Source organism: Cottoperca gobio, chromosome 10 (assembly GCF_900634415.1).
Source record: "Cottoperca gobio chromosome 10, fCotGob3.1, whole genome shotgun sequence".
Taxonomy (NCBI): Eukaryota; Metazoa; Chordata; class Actinopteri; order Perciformes; family Bovichtidae; genus Cottoperca; species Cottoperca gobio.
This window is the reverse complement of record NC_041364.1, coordinates 10418790-10437034: the sequence shown is the minus strand read 5'-3', so window position 1 is coordinate 10437034 and position 18245 is coordinate 10418790. Positions and strand designations below refer to the sequence as shown.

The window sequence follows — 18245 nt, the reverse complement described above, 5'->3', positions numbered from 1 at the left end:
TCTCAAATAACTCATCAATATTTTTAATCATTCTATATTCATTTGAAAATCCTGAGCACAATAACAAGTTAAAGAGTATTTGCTTGGTTTTGGTCATTATCTGGCCAATATGATTGTACTTCAGAGGCACTGTTGCCCATAAACAAAGATGAATATCACATTCTCACAATAGCTATTATCACTGAACAAGTCACAGAGCAGCATGCAGAAGGGGAGTGTATACATACACATTCATACTCATGGTCACAGGAGGATTCTGCTTATAGGTAATATTACTTCATATTCAATATCTTTACATTCGGTTACTTTTCAGCCCAGAATAGTTTTCTGTTGAGATGTTAAATCTTTCGAAACAGCATTCACACTATTAAAAACTCCACCAAAACCCACACTAATAAAGTTTTTTTTTTTTTTTTTTAAGTTTGTAGTTCTTTGCAATTCCTAAAAAGGAATTCTTCACCCCTAAATGAAGTCGTCACCTTTGTTTTCTTCACTGACATTTCTCTCTCATGCTGCACCCTACAGCGCTCTTGATGCTACTGTAGGGAGCACAATCTACAATAATAAATGACCAGTAAGGAAGAACTTTGGGAGATAGTGAAATCGATTAGCTGCGAAGCATTTTGAATATGCTGCAGAACCTGTTTGGAGAAATTTGAACGACATTCAGTAGTTTTTTTGAGAGGCTATAAAACGTCTTTAAAAATTAGATAAATAACGTGAGCCAAGAGTAACATTAATAGCAGGTTTTTACAGACTATGTGCCTGAGAGGAACTTCCATCATATTGGTAGTGGATGAAAGGACTGCCAGCTATCTTATGACCACTATTAGAAAACCAGTGTATCTGTCTAATCAATCATAAGTCTTTAAAATGATGGCACTTCCTTTTACATGAAATATAATACCAACCATCACTGGAGTTTTGAACGTAACACGTGGAAGATGCATTTACTGTTATGGTTATTTATTGTACATGTTTCACTTCTTGGATGGCTTCCGTTTGAGACTCAGGGACCTCATGGAGCCAAACATTCTCCTCCCCAAGTCCCTCAGTGAGCGAGAGCGCTGCAGAGGCATCTGTGGAGGAGGGGATGGAGAGAAGGAAGGGGAGGAGAGAGGGGAGAGGGAATGGCAGCTGCCTTCCAGACTCTGGGAACGAGAGAGGTTAAAGAGGCTGGCGGTGGAGGACAGGCGTTTGTCTTCCTCCTTTGCTCTCAGCAGTCTGAGGCCTTCGTGTTTGCTGAGGCCACCTTGCCCCACGTCTAACGAGGAGACCCAGTGCGCCCGTCTTGTGGGCTCCTCGCCGTGGTTACGAGACACCAGCAAGCCTTGGGACTCACTCCTGAACAAAGCCCTCCTGGAAAGCCTGAGGCTGGTGCTGCGTCTTTCCCCCTCTTCCTTCCCCCTCTTCTTTGAGAAGATGGGCGAGTTCTCCACTTTTGGCCTCTTGTCATTACTGCTAGATGAACCCTTCACCCTTCGATGCTCCCTCCTCCAGCTTCCAACGCTGTTGCTCCTCCATCCGTAGCCATACTCGGCTCTGTCCATCTCCTCCCTTTCACTTTCGGACTCTTTGAACCTGCGCCGTCCCTCGAAGCCCCTCCAGAGTTTGTTGGAGGTCTTCCTGGGTGTCTGGGCTTCTGATCGCTCCATCTCCTGCTCCTCAGCCCAAACGGAGCTATGGTCCTCTCTCTTGGCATAGCTGCTTACTGTGGCGGCCCGGATCAACTTGTGGGTGGCATGCTTTCCACTATAAAGCCCTTCCCCCTCCACTCTCTTCCACCCGCCACTTCCTCCCCCACTCTGTCGAAGTGATCCACCCCTCGGTTGGATACCGCCTTGCTCCAGAGGAGTGCTCCTCGTATTGGTGCGAGGCAGGGAGCACTGGAAGGGCGCATCCCGTCGGAAAACAGAGAGCGGGGTGGCCCCCATAGGGGATGGCTGGAGAGGCCGGGGAGGGGAGCGCCCCCTTGTGGTGGGGCGGGAGGCAGGGGAGGAGGCCGTGGAAGAGGGAAGGTCGGATGGGGAAGGGATCTGCTGGTAGTGGCAGTGTGAGGAGAAGTGGGAAGAGGGAATATGGATGGACTGATAAGGGTGTATAGGGCTGCTGGAGTGTGAGAGAGGAGGGGTGAGGCTGGCCTGAGACTGTGGAGAATGGGTGACACTGAGAGACAGCTGTATTGGTCTCTGCGGATTTAGGTCGGTCAGTCTGGTGTAGTCATGTGACTGATCTGTCTGGACTGTTGGTGTCAGGTGAGTTTTACTGTGACTCCTCACCTCGCCTGCAGTATCTGTTTGGAAGCAGTCAATGTCCAGCTCCACACCTTGTTCCATCAGTCCCACCACAACAGCCTTCGAGAGGCCAGAGAGGCGGGAGATCTCCGCCACCATGGGGGAGTCTTCGCTTATCTTGGGACTGGAGCTGGACTCTTGGATCAAGCTGCTGCGCTGAGACCCAGGAGCTGATCCAGAACCAAACACTGGTGGTGCCGTTTCAGGTGGAGCGCCGTTACTCCAGTCTAAAGAGCGACAGAAGGCAGATGACCCAAATCCAGGACTGGGTCCAGACCCTGAAGTGACCTCCAGGGAGCTGCGGTGGCTCAGGCTGCTTGGGCATGTTGAAATGCGAGGGCGAGCCCTTAGTGCCGGAGCGGGTGTGGCGGAGGAGAGTGATGTAGCAGAGGATGCGGAAACTGATGCAAAGTCATTCCTCAAAGCTCCACAGCTGCCATTTTTGGGATTGTCCACACGGCTAGAATTTAAACCAGGAGTCAGATTCAAGTTAAGGTTGAGATGCAGATTTATGTTCAAGTCCTCTCCGGTTGCCGAAGGGAGGTTACCCAGGTTGATTGAATTCCTAGTGGGTTTTTTCCCTGTGGTGCTGAGGCTGATTCTGGCAGAGTTTCCCAGCAGCGACTTACAAGGAGTGATGCTACCCACTGGCAGGGTGGAGTGTTGACTGCGGCTCTCAAAGGCGTAAAGGGACTGAGTGGAACCGTGACTTTTGCCCGGGGTACAAAGGCCTCTGTGCCTGACTTGACCAGGGGTGGCAGATGAAGTGAGATCGGCGGTGGAGGAGGTTACCCGACTGTGGTACTGGCGTGCCAGTCGACAGATGTACTGCTCCAGCTGGGTAAAAGAAGCCAGGCCAGTGGGCTGGAGAGGCAGAGTTGGATCCATGTTGGACTCTTGTGGTTCATCTAGTTGGAGCCCTTCAGGGTTCGGAGAGGCTGATTGCTCCTGGCTCTGGGAGGTGAAGATGGGGCTCTGGAGGGCAACGGCGTGCAGTGGGCTGGGGTAGGGGTACACCTCTTTGGTCCGACGGGACACCAGGTCTGTGCAGTAGCGAGGGTCCAGCTGGGGGTTCGGATGGAGGGAGGAGGAGGAGGAGGAGGTCGGTTCGAGAAGCGGTAGGAAGGAAGAAATTAGGGAGTCACCAAGTCCTGAGCAGAGGTCAGACAGGAAGCTCAGACCGGGCACTTCAATGTCACTTTGGACTGTAAGAGACGAGAGAAGAAAAGAACTTCAGAAAAAATATTTATTATTATTTTAAATCATCATTCACAAAATATTTATATATTCATTTTAGGACTGTCACAATATCAACTTTTCACTAACGATAACGATATTATCATAATATCATGATTTGTTTATTGTGCCTTCCTTTCTTTTTTTGGCAAATGAATTGCACTCAAAAGTGTAGAGAGGTGGTGAGAGTCTGTAACCATAACTGTACAAAAGCATACAAAGTGCAATTACACTGATGTATAATAATATTATCTTATGTTTATTATTATGATTATCATTTAATATCAAGGTTATCGTCAATACCGGTAGATCACGACACCCCATATTAATTTCTTTCCAGACATATGAGCTTCATTGATGTTTATAGCCAGAGCACTGCTTTCACCGTCTTCTGTTGACCTTTTTGAACCAGCTTCTGCAAATTCAAATTTACATGGATTTATTTACATGCCATAGATCCATTGTCTGCTTCAGCTCACCTGAAACTGGCGTCCCTTCTGTTAGTTCAGCTTCTTCCTGGCTGCTCTGCAGAGCAGGCTGCTGCTGTTGCACTGCACCGTCTGACCACAGAGTGTCCGTGTTGTCAGCGGACAGAGGAACCTGCTCCCACAGCTTCAGGGGTCTGGCCGAGGGCGCTGATCCTCCCTGAGCAGCGTCACTGGACACTGAGTAGCAAGAGTCCGAGAGAGAGCTCCCGCTCACTGAATAGAAACCTTAACAAGAGGGAGGAAGAGAAGTTCAGTATGTGACAATATCAACAATTGATTTGATTCAATCATGTAGCCCAAGACGTAAAGCCGCCTACAGTCCTGACTTGGGATGTAATATTCTGCCCACTTTTTTAATGTATTATTATTATTATTATTATTATTATTATTATTATTATTATTATTATTATTATTATTATTATTATTATTAATAATAATAATAATTGACCCACTAAATTAGGGATTGTACTTACTCCTTGGCCTACTCCTGTTTGGTGCCGTTACTGATTTGTTGTTTTTTTTAATTCTTTTGTGGACTACTCACATATTCAACTAAGATTATGTTTAATTTAATTAAAGAATAAAATAAAATTAATAAATTGCACACACGTGTTGCTTGCTGTTCCATCTGGTACATCTTTCATGGAGGAAGGAAATAATGCTGTGTATTTTGGAGGTATATAAAGATAAATGGGTAGTTAATATGGTCAGTTAAATGTGGCTCATCCCCTACAGAAACTCAAACTTCATAAGTTCCAGGAGAAAGGCGTCACAGTGCTGGATCCACTGTTTGAATAAAATATTTGGAGGAATAAAAGGTTTACCAAAAGTCAAACTTGACATTTTTAAAGAATGGCTTTCAAGTTTTTAGGTCTGAGTTGAATTACCTGCAAAGTTTTCAGAAAGCCTCTACAAGGAAGTAAAGAATAGTATAAAAAGAGGGTGTGCATGCGTGCATACTAGTGAGAGGAATGTCTGAGTTGGGTGTAGCGACACAGAGACAACAGCTACAATGAGAGTGGATAAGAGTTTAGCAAGAAAGGCTGAAATGTTTGACAGTGAGAGAAACGAATGAGTCAAAGTGCAAGTAAACAAAAGTTAAAAAGCGTACGGTTAATGTTTGATGGGACTTCTCTTACACCAGGTGAGGTGATATCAGAAGGTGACAAATGTTCAGTTCACTGCACAGGTCAGTACTGTGGTCCACACATTGTTGACTGAACTGTGTTTACGTATGTGCGTGTGCGTGCGTGTGTGTGTGTGTGCGTGCGAGCGTGTGTGTGTTTACCTGAACTAGGCCTGGAGTCACTGTCCAGATGGACTGTACCACTGGGGTCTGGTGTTGGGGGAGAGAGCAGGTCAGAGGGGGCGTCCCACGACAGAGTAGACCAGCGTGAGTTGCTCCCCCTGCCAGATGAGGTGTGGACCGTCCCGTCCCCTGAATTACTGCCACAGTCCTCTAGGCTGCTCTGACAGGGCATTACCACTATATCTGAGGGAGACGGAGCCTGAGAAGAACACAATGTGTGACAGGTTAGGCCAAAGCAATATCGACAAAATGTAATATTACAATATCTTTGACCACAATATCTAAATACTCTGACTATGATTATCTGTGAGAACAACATATTTATCTGAAGAAAAAAAGTATTTTTGTATAAAAAGCCCAACCAGGTAACAATATTTGTAGTTAATTTTACCCCCATTAAAAGAATCAAAATACGCCTAATATGTTAAGCAAGTTCTCTTCTAGTTTATATAATAAATGCAGAATACTTCATTTGGAGAGCAAAGCTGGTTCTATTTATAAAAACAGATTGCTTGCCCCGAAACTGAATTATTTATGATATTGAATCATATTAATGCAAATTAAATGAGTTTTCTTTCCATGAAAACAATGTTGAAGAAGCATTGTTTTCATATAGTGGTATTTCTCACCTCTTATTAAATCTCATTTAAAAAATGAACTGTTGAACTAGAGTGGCCTGATGAGGAGTCACAAGACAAAACAATTTAACAATTTATTGTATTTAATCATTTTAAAATCTTAATCTGAAATGTAGCTGATCAGTATAGTTGTCAGCTAAAAGTAGTGGAATACAAAGTGCAGTATTTCCCACTGATTTGTAGTAAAGTAGAAAGTAGCATCAAATGGACTTAAGTAAAGTACCTTAAAACTGTACTTAAAGGAATACTTGAATGATCATTTCGATCATCATTGTCATTGTCTCTACTCTCACAAAGACATGCAGTGCCAGTGCAGAGTTCTGTGTGTAAAACAGTGGCCTTATTGTCAGTGGTGGAAAGTAACTTAGTACATTTACTCAAGTACTGTAAAAAAGGATTACCCAAAATGATAGTTTCTATATAAACTTACACACCCCATGTTACCATGAATTTGTGAAGAAAACTTAGTTTTTGTTGTCTGCCTCCACGTTGAACAAAGAATAAAAAAGCTTCTTGATGAATTGAAGTAAATGGGGGCAGTAACAGCAAAACGATATCAAAACATCCGTTTACCAACACATGCATTTTGGCTAAACCTTTCCACAAAACTTTGTTAATGCAGAAGTTTTTTTAATAGTAAGGTTTTAGAGAAAATGCATGTGTTCGGGAAGAAGTGAGCATATGAAACTAGAATGCACTGCAAGAGGTGTATAAGAGTTTGTAAAACGGATGTTTTGATATAGTTGTCATGAATTCACGGTAATAAGAAATGAGTTATAGATACTTGTATACTAATGTTCATTTTGGTTAAGCAATAAGGCCACGGCTTTAAAACACACAACTCCTCTGCACTGGCACTGCATGTCTTTGTGAAAGTAGAGACACATTTAGACCAGTGTGATAATACATGTAGGGGTGTACGTCCACGATATCATTTACCAGACATGCTCCGGTGACGTCACACCGCTTACCAGAACAGCCAGGAATGGGGCCCCACACACACGCGCGCACACACACACAAACACACACACACACACACACACACACACACACACACACACACACACACACACACACACACACACACACACACACACCAAGCAAGCAGCAAGAACAACATTCGGTCCGTCAAGTAAAGCAAAGTGCCTCCATTTCCTAGATTAGTAAGCGCTTGGTGGAGAAACCCCCCTCCTCCAAATCCCCTACCCCTCCAGGAAAGCAGCCAAGAGGAGCCCCTGCATTAGACTGATCGAGCCCAGACAACAGAAACACTGTGAGTGGCACTGATCAATCCTCTTGTTACTGAGGAAACAATACAGGTAGTGACTCACTGCTGGGGTGAGAGGGGGGGGGGGATTCAGAAGATAATGGGAGAAGACAGATGACGTAACAAAGAGCAGCAGGAGCGGCAGAAGGGAAGGGGGGGTGGAGTGAGGAGCAAGGAGGGAAGTAAGGAAAAGAAGTGAGAGAAGGAGTTACAGACTTTGACCTGTCTTCGGCTTATCTCCTCTCTTCCTGTGTGAGATTAGGAGCTTCGACTCAATCCTGTCCCTTGTTTTCTATTTCCTAGTGAATCTAAAGTGAGTCGAGTGAGTGGGTGACCAGGAAAAAAAAAGTGAGAGGGACCAAAAAAAGAGACAGAAACAGATAAATAAGAGGGTGAGTCACTGAGTGAGTGAAGGCGTTGAAGGGAGGGTGAGGTGGGGAGGGAGTGAGCGGTTGCCGGGTGAGAGAGAAGGGCATCTTGAAGGACCCCAACCTCCCCCACACTACCCTTGACAAATAATCCCCCCCTCCCCTCTCCTCCCACTTCTGTAATATCCTTCGAGCCAGCCGCCCCGTGCTCACCATAGCTACAGCTGCTCGCTCTCTAACTCTCGCTCGTATCTCCTCCCACACAGAACCACAAAAGCAAAACAGGCCCGGCGAAATATTTAACTCATCCTCAGCCTGAACACACACAATCCAGTGTTGTTGTGACTCTCGCTCGCATGTATGAACTGCTGCCGTGAAATCCCACTCCAATTCTTCCTACTGTCATAAAACTAACATATGTTTATCATTCTGCACTTGTAAGAGCCTCAACTTAAGTTTCCTCCTTCTCTGTTCAGTCTATTTAAAGATATGAATCAACCCTTTCAAAATTCCCTTATATATATATATATCTGCAGAAATGTCCTTCGTCTCCTCCATATTATCCCCCAACAACATAATGCCTTGCACATGGGATATAATGTTACACAGAGACCAGTGCATGATCAAATCATAGGAGGCTGACAGACAAGTGGGTGGGGGTCTGTAACATGATATTCCTTCATGTGAGGGAGCAGCACAGCCCCTCTGGAACAATATGAAGAAAATGCATGGGTCGATTGGACAATAATGATACAGCTGCACAAGCAACCCACCTCCTAATAAGTGCATTATGTCATTATAGCGAGGCAAATGGCAGTGGTTTGCCGTGTTGAGGCAGGATGATTTAGTCAGACAGGAGCGAGTGTTTGGTGAGAAATACTTGCTTGTTCTACACGGCGCAGTGTTTATTGTTTCATGCATTATTAATGTGCTATTGAAATTTAAAAAAGACAGCCCACGCTGTGCATCTCCATTTCCATTCAGCCAAGTGAAGTGATATGTGTTCCTGCTTTTTTAAAGCGTTCAGGTGAATCTTTCATTGCATATAAAAGTATCAGCGGTACAGAGGGTTTTTTCTGTGAGCTCAGAAGGATCCCGAGGCAAGAACCGAGAGACAAAAGCTGTCTCACTCCACAAGTCAGGGTAATGGCTCTCCATGTAAGATGATGCTTTCCAATACTAAACCTAATTTCAAGACAGGCTGCCTTCAGTAAGAGTACACAGCATTGCAGATGGTGTAGAGACATGTACACATACTGTGTATTATGGCTGCAACTAACAATTGTCTTTGTAAATTGATTCTTTTGCTGATTATCTCGATTATTTATTAGTCATTTGTCAGTAAATGCTTTGTTTTGTCCGACCAACAGCCCAAAACCCAAAGATATTCTGTTTACTATACTCTCAAGACAAGAAAAGGCGACCAACTCAAATATTTGAAGCAAAAATCCTCTGATTTCAGCTTCTCAAATGTGAAACGAAAAGATTTAGTTTAACAAAAAAGTTGCCAAGTCATTTTCTGTCTATCGATTAATCTACTAATTGCTGCAGCTCTGTGTGTGAAGTAAGAGAAGCTCTGCAGCACAATCCTACTTCCCCCACTCATGTCCTCTATGGGCTTTCTTTAGCGAGGATAGTTTTATTTTCTAACACTGAACATTCAATGGCAACAATCAGTGTTTCAACAACTCGGCCTCGACACCCGTTCTGAAGTCAAGAGTGTGAAGTTCTCTTCTAGTTTATACAAAACATACACAATGCTTCATTTGAAAATCTGAGCTGGGTCTATTTCTAAAAATAGATTGCATGCCCAAAACTGAATTATTTATGATATTGAAACATATTCATGTTTTCTTTCTGAAAACAATGTTGAAGTTTTGTTTTTGAGGTGTTATTACTTCTTTCAAAGACACAAATGCCAGAACACGTCACACGGTTGAAGAAATGTCATTTTAAATTGTATTTTTCCATCACAGATGACACCATAGAGCCATAATCCCGACATGCCGAATATGGATTTGCACAGTGATAACTCGTGCCCTCGCTCTGTTATCAGAGAGAGAAAAGGTGAATCACATTTCAAGAGTTTAATTCCAGAATGAAAACAAAGCTGATGTTAAAGTAGAGCGCATTATGTTGTGAGTCATCTAATCCTCAGTTTACAAAATAGTTATATTTTTTAAAGTAGAACAACCTGTGTTTGTCAAAGCAATGAGTAATAAATTACAGGTAAAATCAATTATACATATATATATAAAATGTGTTTTGGGATAGAACCTTTACAGTAAGCATCACTTATCCAATAGTAAATGAACATCTCCTCTCTTACTTGTCCTCGCTCCAGCTGCTGCACTGTTTAAACTAGATGTGCCCATTTTTCTTACAAGAACAACTATTTGTCTCCATGTATGCAAATGTTGTGTGTGTGTTGGCTGAGGTCAGCCCGGGCAGAGGGCAGAGTGCCAGCCTGCTCTGCTACACTGGCAGCTCCCTTTAAAAAGGTGAGAATGAGCAATGCTGCTCGGCCTCGCCACAGGATATCTCAGCTCCACGGGGGGGAACTACAGAGAAGATGTTGAGAGGTGGGCGGCGAGGAAGGCAACACATTATGAGCCACACTTCCCTGCAGATGCCCTCAAATGGGACTGCCATTTCTGTCCTTGCACTGATAAAAACACTTTATCATCATCTTCCTTCCTTCAGTGCAGCCTGATTAGATTTAATATTATTTTGTAACATAAATACAACGTTCTACAAAAGGTAACATCAGCTGTGGCCTGATTTAGACAGAACATGTATTAATGCGCTGCAGGCTGCTGACTAATATGGATCATTCGTATCAGCCACACATATTCACAGAGTTACAACACTCTGCAAAGTGACCAGGATGAAGTGTCTGTTACTTTCTCAGAACAACAATAAATTGTTATTAATGCAGCCAGGGATTTAACATTTGAGGTGAAAAACTCTTAACCCTAGCAGACCCTGAACACAACACGAACTGTGTCATGTCTCTGGTTTGTCAAATCTGGAAACTATTTTGAGATAATCCATGACAGCACGGACTCCCTGTACAATACAGTGAATTAAGTCCATAGAAAAAAATAAGTCAATCGTTTTTATAGATGTTTTGGTCTTAAAGAGCAATTTCCCTGCTCATAAAAAAGGGTGTGGTGAAAAGGTGCAACTTATTGTTAAAATTGGTGCCCTATGATGAAATAAAAAAAGGTCTTAGCACATAAAAAAGGCTGTGGTATTTCCCAAAGCTGAAACTTAAAAAAATATTTCAAGTATTATTTTCTAAAGTAAATTAAAAAATGGAGAAAAATGTCTATAGTTTCCAAGTGCCAAGGTGTCATCTTCAGGTTGCTTGTCTGTTCCAACCAACAGTTCAAAACCAGAACATACTAAGTTTACTGCACAACAGTAGATTTAATAAGTCGTAACTAGGAACTTCTGTCAATTTTGCATGAAAAATGACCTGAATGATTGATTACTCCAGATTTAAATTCTGTCCATTTTAGATCATCTTTACATCAACCACTTCTAAGCAGAAAATCTCATTGGGTGCACTCAGTCACCTTTATCTTCTCCCTTTCAACAGATTTTACATCCTTAACAGGTTAAAATATAGTTCATGTTCACAATTAAGGGACCGGACCACTGACAGCCTCAGACAGCATCAGGCCTCCAGGATGGGACCTGTTCACATCCTGTCCTCCTGTATTACATGTCAACCCACATTCCCCTAATTCTATACACAAAAAGACGTGCGGTATGCATTTCAGGACTAGGTTGGGAAAAGGGTTACTTTATACATGGGTGTGTTTGAAGATCACACATCCTAACCTTTCTAACACTCCACGGGATCATTCAGGATTTAATCATAGATGAAAACTGCACTTTTAACTCAGGACAGTATGACAGAGAGTGATGGAGTGTGACTTCATGTTGTGAGATTCAGAGTGATTTGAATGCAAACTGGGTGCCAAAGTGACCTTTACAGATGATGAGCTTACCAACCAGAGCCAAAAAAAAAAACCTGCAGCAGTGTCTGGCTGCAGGCTTGTGTTTTAATACCTGCACTTGATGTATCACATCCTGCTTTCTAACCTTGAGGCAGAACACAGAGTCCGACAGACAGGAGCTGGTCCTGGTACTCTGACCTCAATGACATTTGCTCCATGTGACGGTCACACACTGCTACTGTGGAAAATGATCGGACTGCATGCATGGATGATCCCTGGCACCATCTCAATCAGTTGGGTGCACAGCCCTCGGCACAGCCATGCGCCACCAGGCAGAGATAAAATCTGTCTACTGAGCCGCATAGGGACTGGATTGTTGGCAGATCCCCATCATCCCGCATCCATATTTAATAATCTTGTCATGTAGAGCTCCGTGACAGACGCACTGACTGACCTGTTGCCTGCGGGATGTCGCAATGCCATGCTCGGCTTCCGAGGCAGGCGCTCTCCGGGGTTCCCCTCCCCTCCTCCGCTCGTGGCTCTTCGGCGTTGGCGGCAGTGGGAACTCGGTCCTCCAGAGCGGCGTCCACCATCTCCAGGTGTTTGCACCTGAGCAGCTCCAACTCCAGCACCCCGGCAAGGGTCGCTTTGAGGCGCTCTCCGATGCGGACGCGCTCGGTGCCCGACCAGAGCGAGTTCACGCAGCTGCGGCGGCCGGCCATAATCGTCGGGGTGCCCGGCAGGCGGAACCGGGGCGCACCGCTGACCACCGCTCAGTCGCCGTGCACTGGATGAGAGGATAGAGTGGGTGCTACGGTGCAGCTCCAGGTAGAGCAAAACGGGTCTGGACGAGCGATAGCAACATAGTAGCCGCTTGAATTAATGCGATAAAGGAAATATAATCTCCATCACTAACGTGCCATGCAGCCCACAGCTTCAGGCAGCCCTGCTGACTGGCACAAGACTAGAATTAATGAATCCACTGGTACACGGAGGGAACATCAACGAGCCATGTCATAATTTCCTGTTGACACAATCCTTTCTTTCTTTCTTTTTTAATGTCAGTTATAAGCTTCCCGGTCCAGTAGGGTCACCATGGTGCTGTGCTCCAGAACGCTGCGTCCCCAAGTGAGACAACGCAACAGACAGACGGAGGGTGATAACGTTACATGTGGGAGCAGGCAGCGGAGAGGAGGAGCCGCTGCACCAGGGCTGCACACCCATTGGACAGGGAAGTTTTTCGAAAGGACGCATGGAAAAATCCCTCCAGAGTGTCCAACTTCACAGTACAAGATGCCGGAGAGGACAAATACTCACATTTTTTACAGTGCTCCCATGGAGGGAGGGAGGGAGGTTACAACGTGACCTCTGCATGTTGTATATTATCATTGTGTACACTATAGTTTTGATGTGGAAATGTAGCCCCCAAAACCCTTTGGTTAGGAAATAAACCTTTTGTCACATAAACACAGGTATGAATAATAACATTATCAATGGAGTGGTGCCCCATGAACATATGGGGTATAACTTTTTTTTAATGATTTAATCCAATGTATAATGAAACACACTATACATCATGTTGGCCGTCAACATTTCTGTCATCCCATTTGCTCGTGTCTTTAATAATTTATTACATTTTAAATTTTTTCCCTTTTCTTTCCATCATCATTATTATTTCTAAATAATCATTTCCATCCAGTGTATTTTTTTCCCTCTTGTTATCTCCTCTGTCCTTATTCCCTATTATTATTTAAACACTATTATTTATTTTTTATGTATACATCCATTCTTGAAAACAATAGACAGAATGTGGTGAAGACTTGATGTAATTTATTTAGAGACCTTCTCCATCTTCTGCTCTGCTGCTTTCTCTCATATGAACTCAATGTCCTTTTGTGTAGAACTTTTACCTTTGGACCCCCAAAGCCAGGGCGGGAGGGGATGGGTCGGAGGTGGGGAGGGATGTTTGTGGAAGTAAAGAAATATGGAAGAAAACATATTCTTACTTGTATCTGTCCTTCAATGAAAGATATTTACAACAAAAAAACCCAATGGCTTCAGTTTCAGGGTACAGTACAGTACTTGAGTACAACACAGCCATCGTTAGTGTAATTAGTAACACCTGTGCTTTAACTTAATTGCCTATGGCTGCTGTGAAAAAGGTCTATTTGCAGCTCAAATACAATGTAATTATTTTGTTAATAATGTCTTTTAGAAGGGACTGATGTGAAAATATTGTTTTGGACCTTCATTATTTTAGTTTATGTTGTGTTCAAATGGTGTATAATCCTTAATGAAGTTGTGTTTACCACACATCATTAATATTATTCTTCTTCTTCTTCTTCTTCTTCTTATTATTATTATTAGTCTACTCTTTGCTTTTAGTTCTGTTATTTTGGTGTAAACAAACTTAATGACAATTGTATTTATGCTTTTAAAGTCTTATCATTTATGAATATCAAAATGTCCAAGTCCACATGTTTAAAAAACAAACAAAAAGCATACAGCCTTCAACTTCAAAATATTCCACCAATACAGTATATAATTATGTGTATTCTGTGTGTGTGTGACAGGTGCAGTGCACTTTGTTCTAGTGCCCCCTTCAACCAGCAGAGGGGGATCTTCAACCACAACAGAGCATTTGATTATGTTTCTGCAGGCTGGTGGGTCAGGATGTTTTGTTTATCTGAGTTAAACTTTATGTACATTCAGTTGCTGGTTTATTGACTGTGGAGATGACAAAGTATACGAAAGCAGCATGCAGTCGAATTAAACAGCAACGCAAACTGCAGCCTCCAAAATGATCCCACAGTCGACATCTCTTTCAACAAAAACTGAACATTATATCTTTCATGAAGAGTTGTTGCATCAGACTGCTTTAATTTGAGCTATGTGCACATTTTAAACTGCCAACTGAGTTTTTATAGTGTAACATGGTACTTTTGGAAAAAACATTGAGAAACAGGGAAGAACACAAACTCCTTACTGCATTCATTCCACAGAAGAAAGCCCCTTAATACAAATAGTTTGCTTCATGAAATTCTAAATAATGGTTATTTGTAAGATCGTCCTTAGTGGTTACTTTTCAACTGATTTTAGCTCAAGGTCCATTTAATGTCTGTTCTGAAGCTTATGACCACATTGCATGATCTTTATCAGCAGATAGAGTTCACCACCAGAGGAGGAAGAAGTACTCAGATCTTCTCCTTAAGTAAATACAGTGTAGAAAATAAGAAGAAAAAGTGATGTTTCAAACTTTTACTGAAGTAAAAGTACAAAACTATTGACATCAAAATATAATTAAAGTACTAAAAGTAAAAGTAAAGCTTTTTTTTAGTAAAAAGTTAAATATTTCCCTCTAAATTGTAGCAGTGTTGAAGTATAAAGTAGCGGAAAATGGAAGTACTAAGGTAAAGAAAAACCTCAAAATTGCACTTAAGTAAAATACGTAAATGTACTTAGTTACATTTCACCGCTGCCCACTTCCTATCAGACTCCAAGTACTTAAAGTGCTTGGGGAAAATGCAGGATAGTAAAAGAGTGAATAGGGAGTCAGTAAATAATGGTAGATAGATCAGAAAAACAAGAAAGTGCATGCAAGACAAATAAGTGAAAGATATTCACATCTTATTTTGGAGATACTGCCCCTGTGAGAGACCTATTATTGACACCTCCACATCATCACTCCAGTCAGGGTTACTATTGATCATGACACTGCTGAAACAAGAGTATAACATCTGTAATGTGGCCGGCATGGCTGTCAGACAGTGGGGTCAAAGGTCAGAATAGAATTCATAGCAATCTGATCTCATGATAAAAGTGGCACCAGCTTCCTCTGGACTCCCTGTTCGTCTGAATCATTAATGTCATGTGGTGTTCATGTGGTGTCACATGCCCTCATTACACGCCTGTCTTCATGTCTGTACCCCTCTGTGTTAATATGGACCCAATATCACCAGTACATGTGAGAATGCCCAGTGAGATAACCAGTATGTGTGAATCTGCAGCCCACCAGGACGAGGAGTGTGTCTTTGTTTGTTGGTGTAACATTTGCGACTCCTCCCTGCTCCGTCTCCAATAAAACGGCGGTGGTCAGAGCAGCTCAGCGGGGTTTGCTGACTTCCACCCGAGGGGACTTTATCGTCAGCCCGGGCAAGACCGCCACGCCGCCTCCACTACATCAGCGCTGGTCTCTGCAAACCGCCCTAAGCAACAAACTAAACATGGCACCTTTTGAGAAATCCATGGAGATGATGCCCTTCAAGCAGAGAAAATGCCTCGGTGAGTCACACGTTGTTACTTGCTTTAAAACCTCACAATGTATGGATGCTGAAGTGTAAAACGTGTATAAAATAATGGACTCTTTCTCTTCAGAAACAAGAAAAGATGAAGTATGCAGCATTCGGTCCAAATTCCCCAACAAATTACCTGTGGGTTTGTTTTCTATGCACACATAATGCATTTAATCTCCAGTTTTACACTTTATATTGCATGTGATGGCACCACCAGCTGACCCTATACATGTGTTTCTGTGTTCAGGTGATTGTTGAACGTTACATCCAAGAAAAGACTCTCCCCCTGTTGGACAAAACAAAGTTCCTGGTTCCCTTCGAACTCACCTTGGGTCAGTTCCTCTGCCTGCTCAGGTAAATGATTTGTGGCACTGTGTGCTTGTAGAATGACTTTCACATGGCTCCTGCTCACTTTTCAACCAACAGCTTGAATTTTCTAGCCTTTTTTCTTCTCAATCCAACCCTCCCTTCTCTCCACTTTCTCCTACAAGCTGTCAGATTTGCTATTGTCCTTTGCCTCCCTCTCTCCTCCTTTGTCCTAAACATCAGTTTTTTTCCTTCATCTACCTCCCTGGCTGTCTCTTTCTTCTTCAGGAATAAGATTGACCTGGAGTCCACCCAGGCTCTGTTCCTCCTGGTCGCAGAGAAGAGCATGTCCTGCATGTCCTCCAGCATGGGGGAGGTTTATTCCCACCACAGCGACACTGACGGCTTCCTCTACATCACCTACGCCTCGCAGGATGTGTTCGGAGCACCTCAACCAGCAGCCAGGCTGCCCTGCTGAGCCTGAAGCACATGTAATGAACTGAACCGATGTTGGTGACACCACACAACCAAACTGGGGGAAAAGAGCCAAGCTGAGACTGCTTTGTCCAGTGTTTTAGCCCCAAACTGCATATCAGCCTACCTCATGAAACACACAAAATCACTCTTTCTTTTAATGCTCTGCCACGTCAGCTAGTCAAAACTGTACTGAAGACTCACACTGATGTCTTGTTTCAGACATTTGATTTGATTGTCAAGTCAATGCAGTTGTGATCAATCCCTGCTGCTACAGACAGATGTTTTTTTGTCTGTTTTTAGTCTTCACCGGTCAAAAATGTTCATATTTGACCTTCAGTTACCTCCAGAGCTTCAATGCAAACAAACGTGTTGTCACATTGCTGTAATGCCAGTTCAATGTAAAAGCACCACCTACTCTTCTCTACTCTAACGGGGTCAATGTCTTGCTGCTAATCAGACTCCTTTTTTAGCACTTATCTCCCTCTTCCTCCTCTTCTTTCTTTGACTGCCTCTTCATCTTTGTCCTTCCCTTAAAAATGTGAAAATGGACTCTCGAGGCACTCGTTGAAAACATGGATGTCATTTGAATGCTGCTCTGATTCGCTCTGTATCAAGCTGTCAGTACAACAAAAAATAAATCCATGTCCTTTTAATTTATTGACTTTGTGTGATTCTTACCAAGAGATATAATGTTTTATGTATAGTGAAAAAGATAGTCCCTTTTAGGTGACAGCTGTGTTTTTAGTTTGAACTCCAGATGTTTGGGCTTTTTGTCAAAACAGAGAAACAGTTTAATCCTTCATGTTAAATTTAAGCATCAAAAATGCACACTGCTTCATAACCTCAAAGAGCTTTTCTGGTAGTTGAGGCTCCACTGCATTAACCACAGTTGTGTGTTACACTTTGCGAGTTCACCGTGCACTTGTACTCAGATGTACTGTACACACACACACACAGGTGCCTCATTCCTCACCTGCCTCCGAGAAGCGGCACTCCCCCCGCATGACTGCGTTATATAAGCCCAGTCAACTTTCTGCAGGGGTCAGTGTGTCAGAGAGCCAGGGGGATTATTTTTAGACGCAGTAAACCAAACACTGAGAAAGAAAGGGGTAGGGGGGTATAAGACCTATGTGCGGAAGAATGACGTGAATACAGATGAAGAACAAAGAAACAGAAAAACAGGGAAAAGCGGCTCTCCGTAAACATGTGGAAGAAAAGATGGGAAGAAGGAAAAAGAGATGGAGGGGGAAGATAGGGACGTCCTAACAGAGGAAGACAGGAAAAAGGAAACACTGTATAGGAGAGATATACAGTGGGGGAGTGAGACAGCTATCCAAACACAAAGGGACGTACAGTGACTTCACACCACTGTGGGCATTCAAGCAGCTCTCTGTCAATATATTATCATACCAGAACAAGAGGAACCCTGAAGCTGCGGCAAACTATGTAATGCTGCCAGTACTAATATACAAATATCCAAAGGGGCGGATTAAGAGACAATGTTCCCCTGGATACAGACATGCAAAAGGCCCCGACAACTCTCTACACAGGAGCAAGACGCACAGACTTTATAGTTGTTTGGCCTCTTTTTGTAGTTGTTTT

General features: G+C 43.2%; 2 protein-coding genes across 2 annotated transcripts; one reads left to right on the top strand and one right to left on the bottom strand.

The window, feature by feature from the left end:
* Positions 1-349: 349 nt before the first annotated feature.
* Positions 350-12976, bottom strand: LOC115014533 (mucin-5AC). The gene is given in 5 exon segments (XM_029441478.1): positions 350-3499; positions 4010-4243; positions 5307-5526; positions 12023-12144; positions 12146-12976. Coding segments are annotated over 5 exon segments (3240 nt in total). The 5' UTR covers positions 12291-12976; the 3' UTR covers positions 350-980.
* Positions 12977-14176: 1200 nt separating this feature from the next.
* Positions 14177-17147, top strand: map1lc3cl (microtubule-associated protein 1 light chain 3 gamma, like). The gene is made up of 5 exons (XM_029441796.1): positions 14177-14231; positions 15576-15849; positions 15943-15998; positions 16108-16214; positions 16455-17147. The coding sequence occupies exons 2-5, from the start codon at positions 15792-15794 to the stop codon at positions 16642-16644; spliced, it is 411 nt and encodes a 136-aa protein (XP_029297656.1). The 5' UTR covers positions 14177-14231; positions 15576-15791; the 3' UTR covers positions 16645-17147.
* The last annotated feature ends 1098 nt before the right edge of the window (positions 17148-18245 follow it).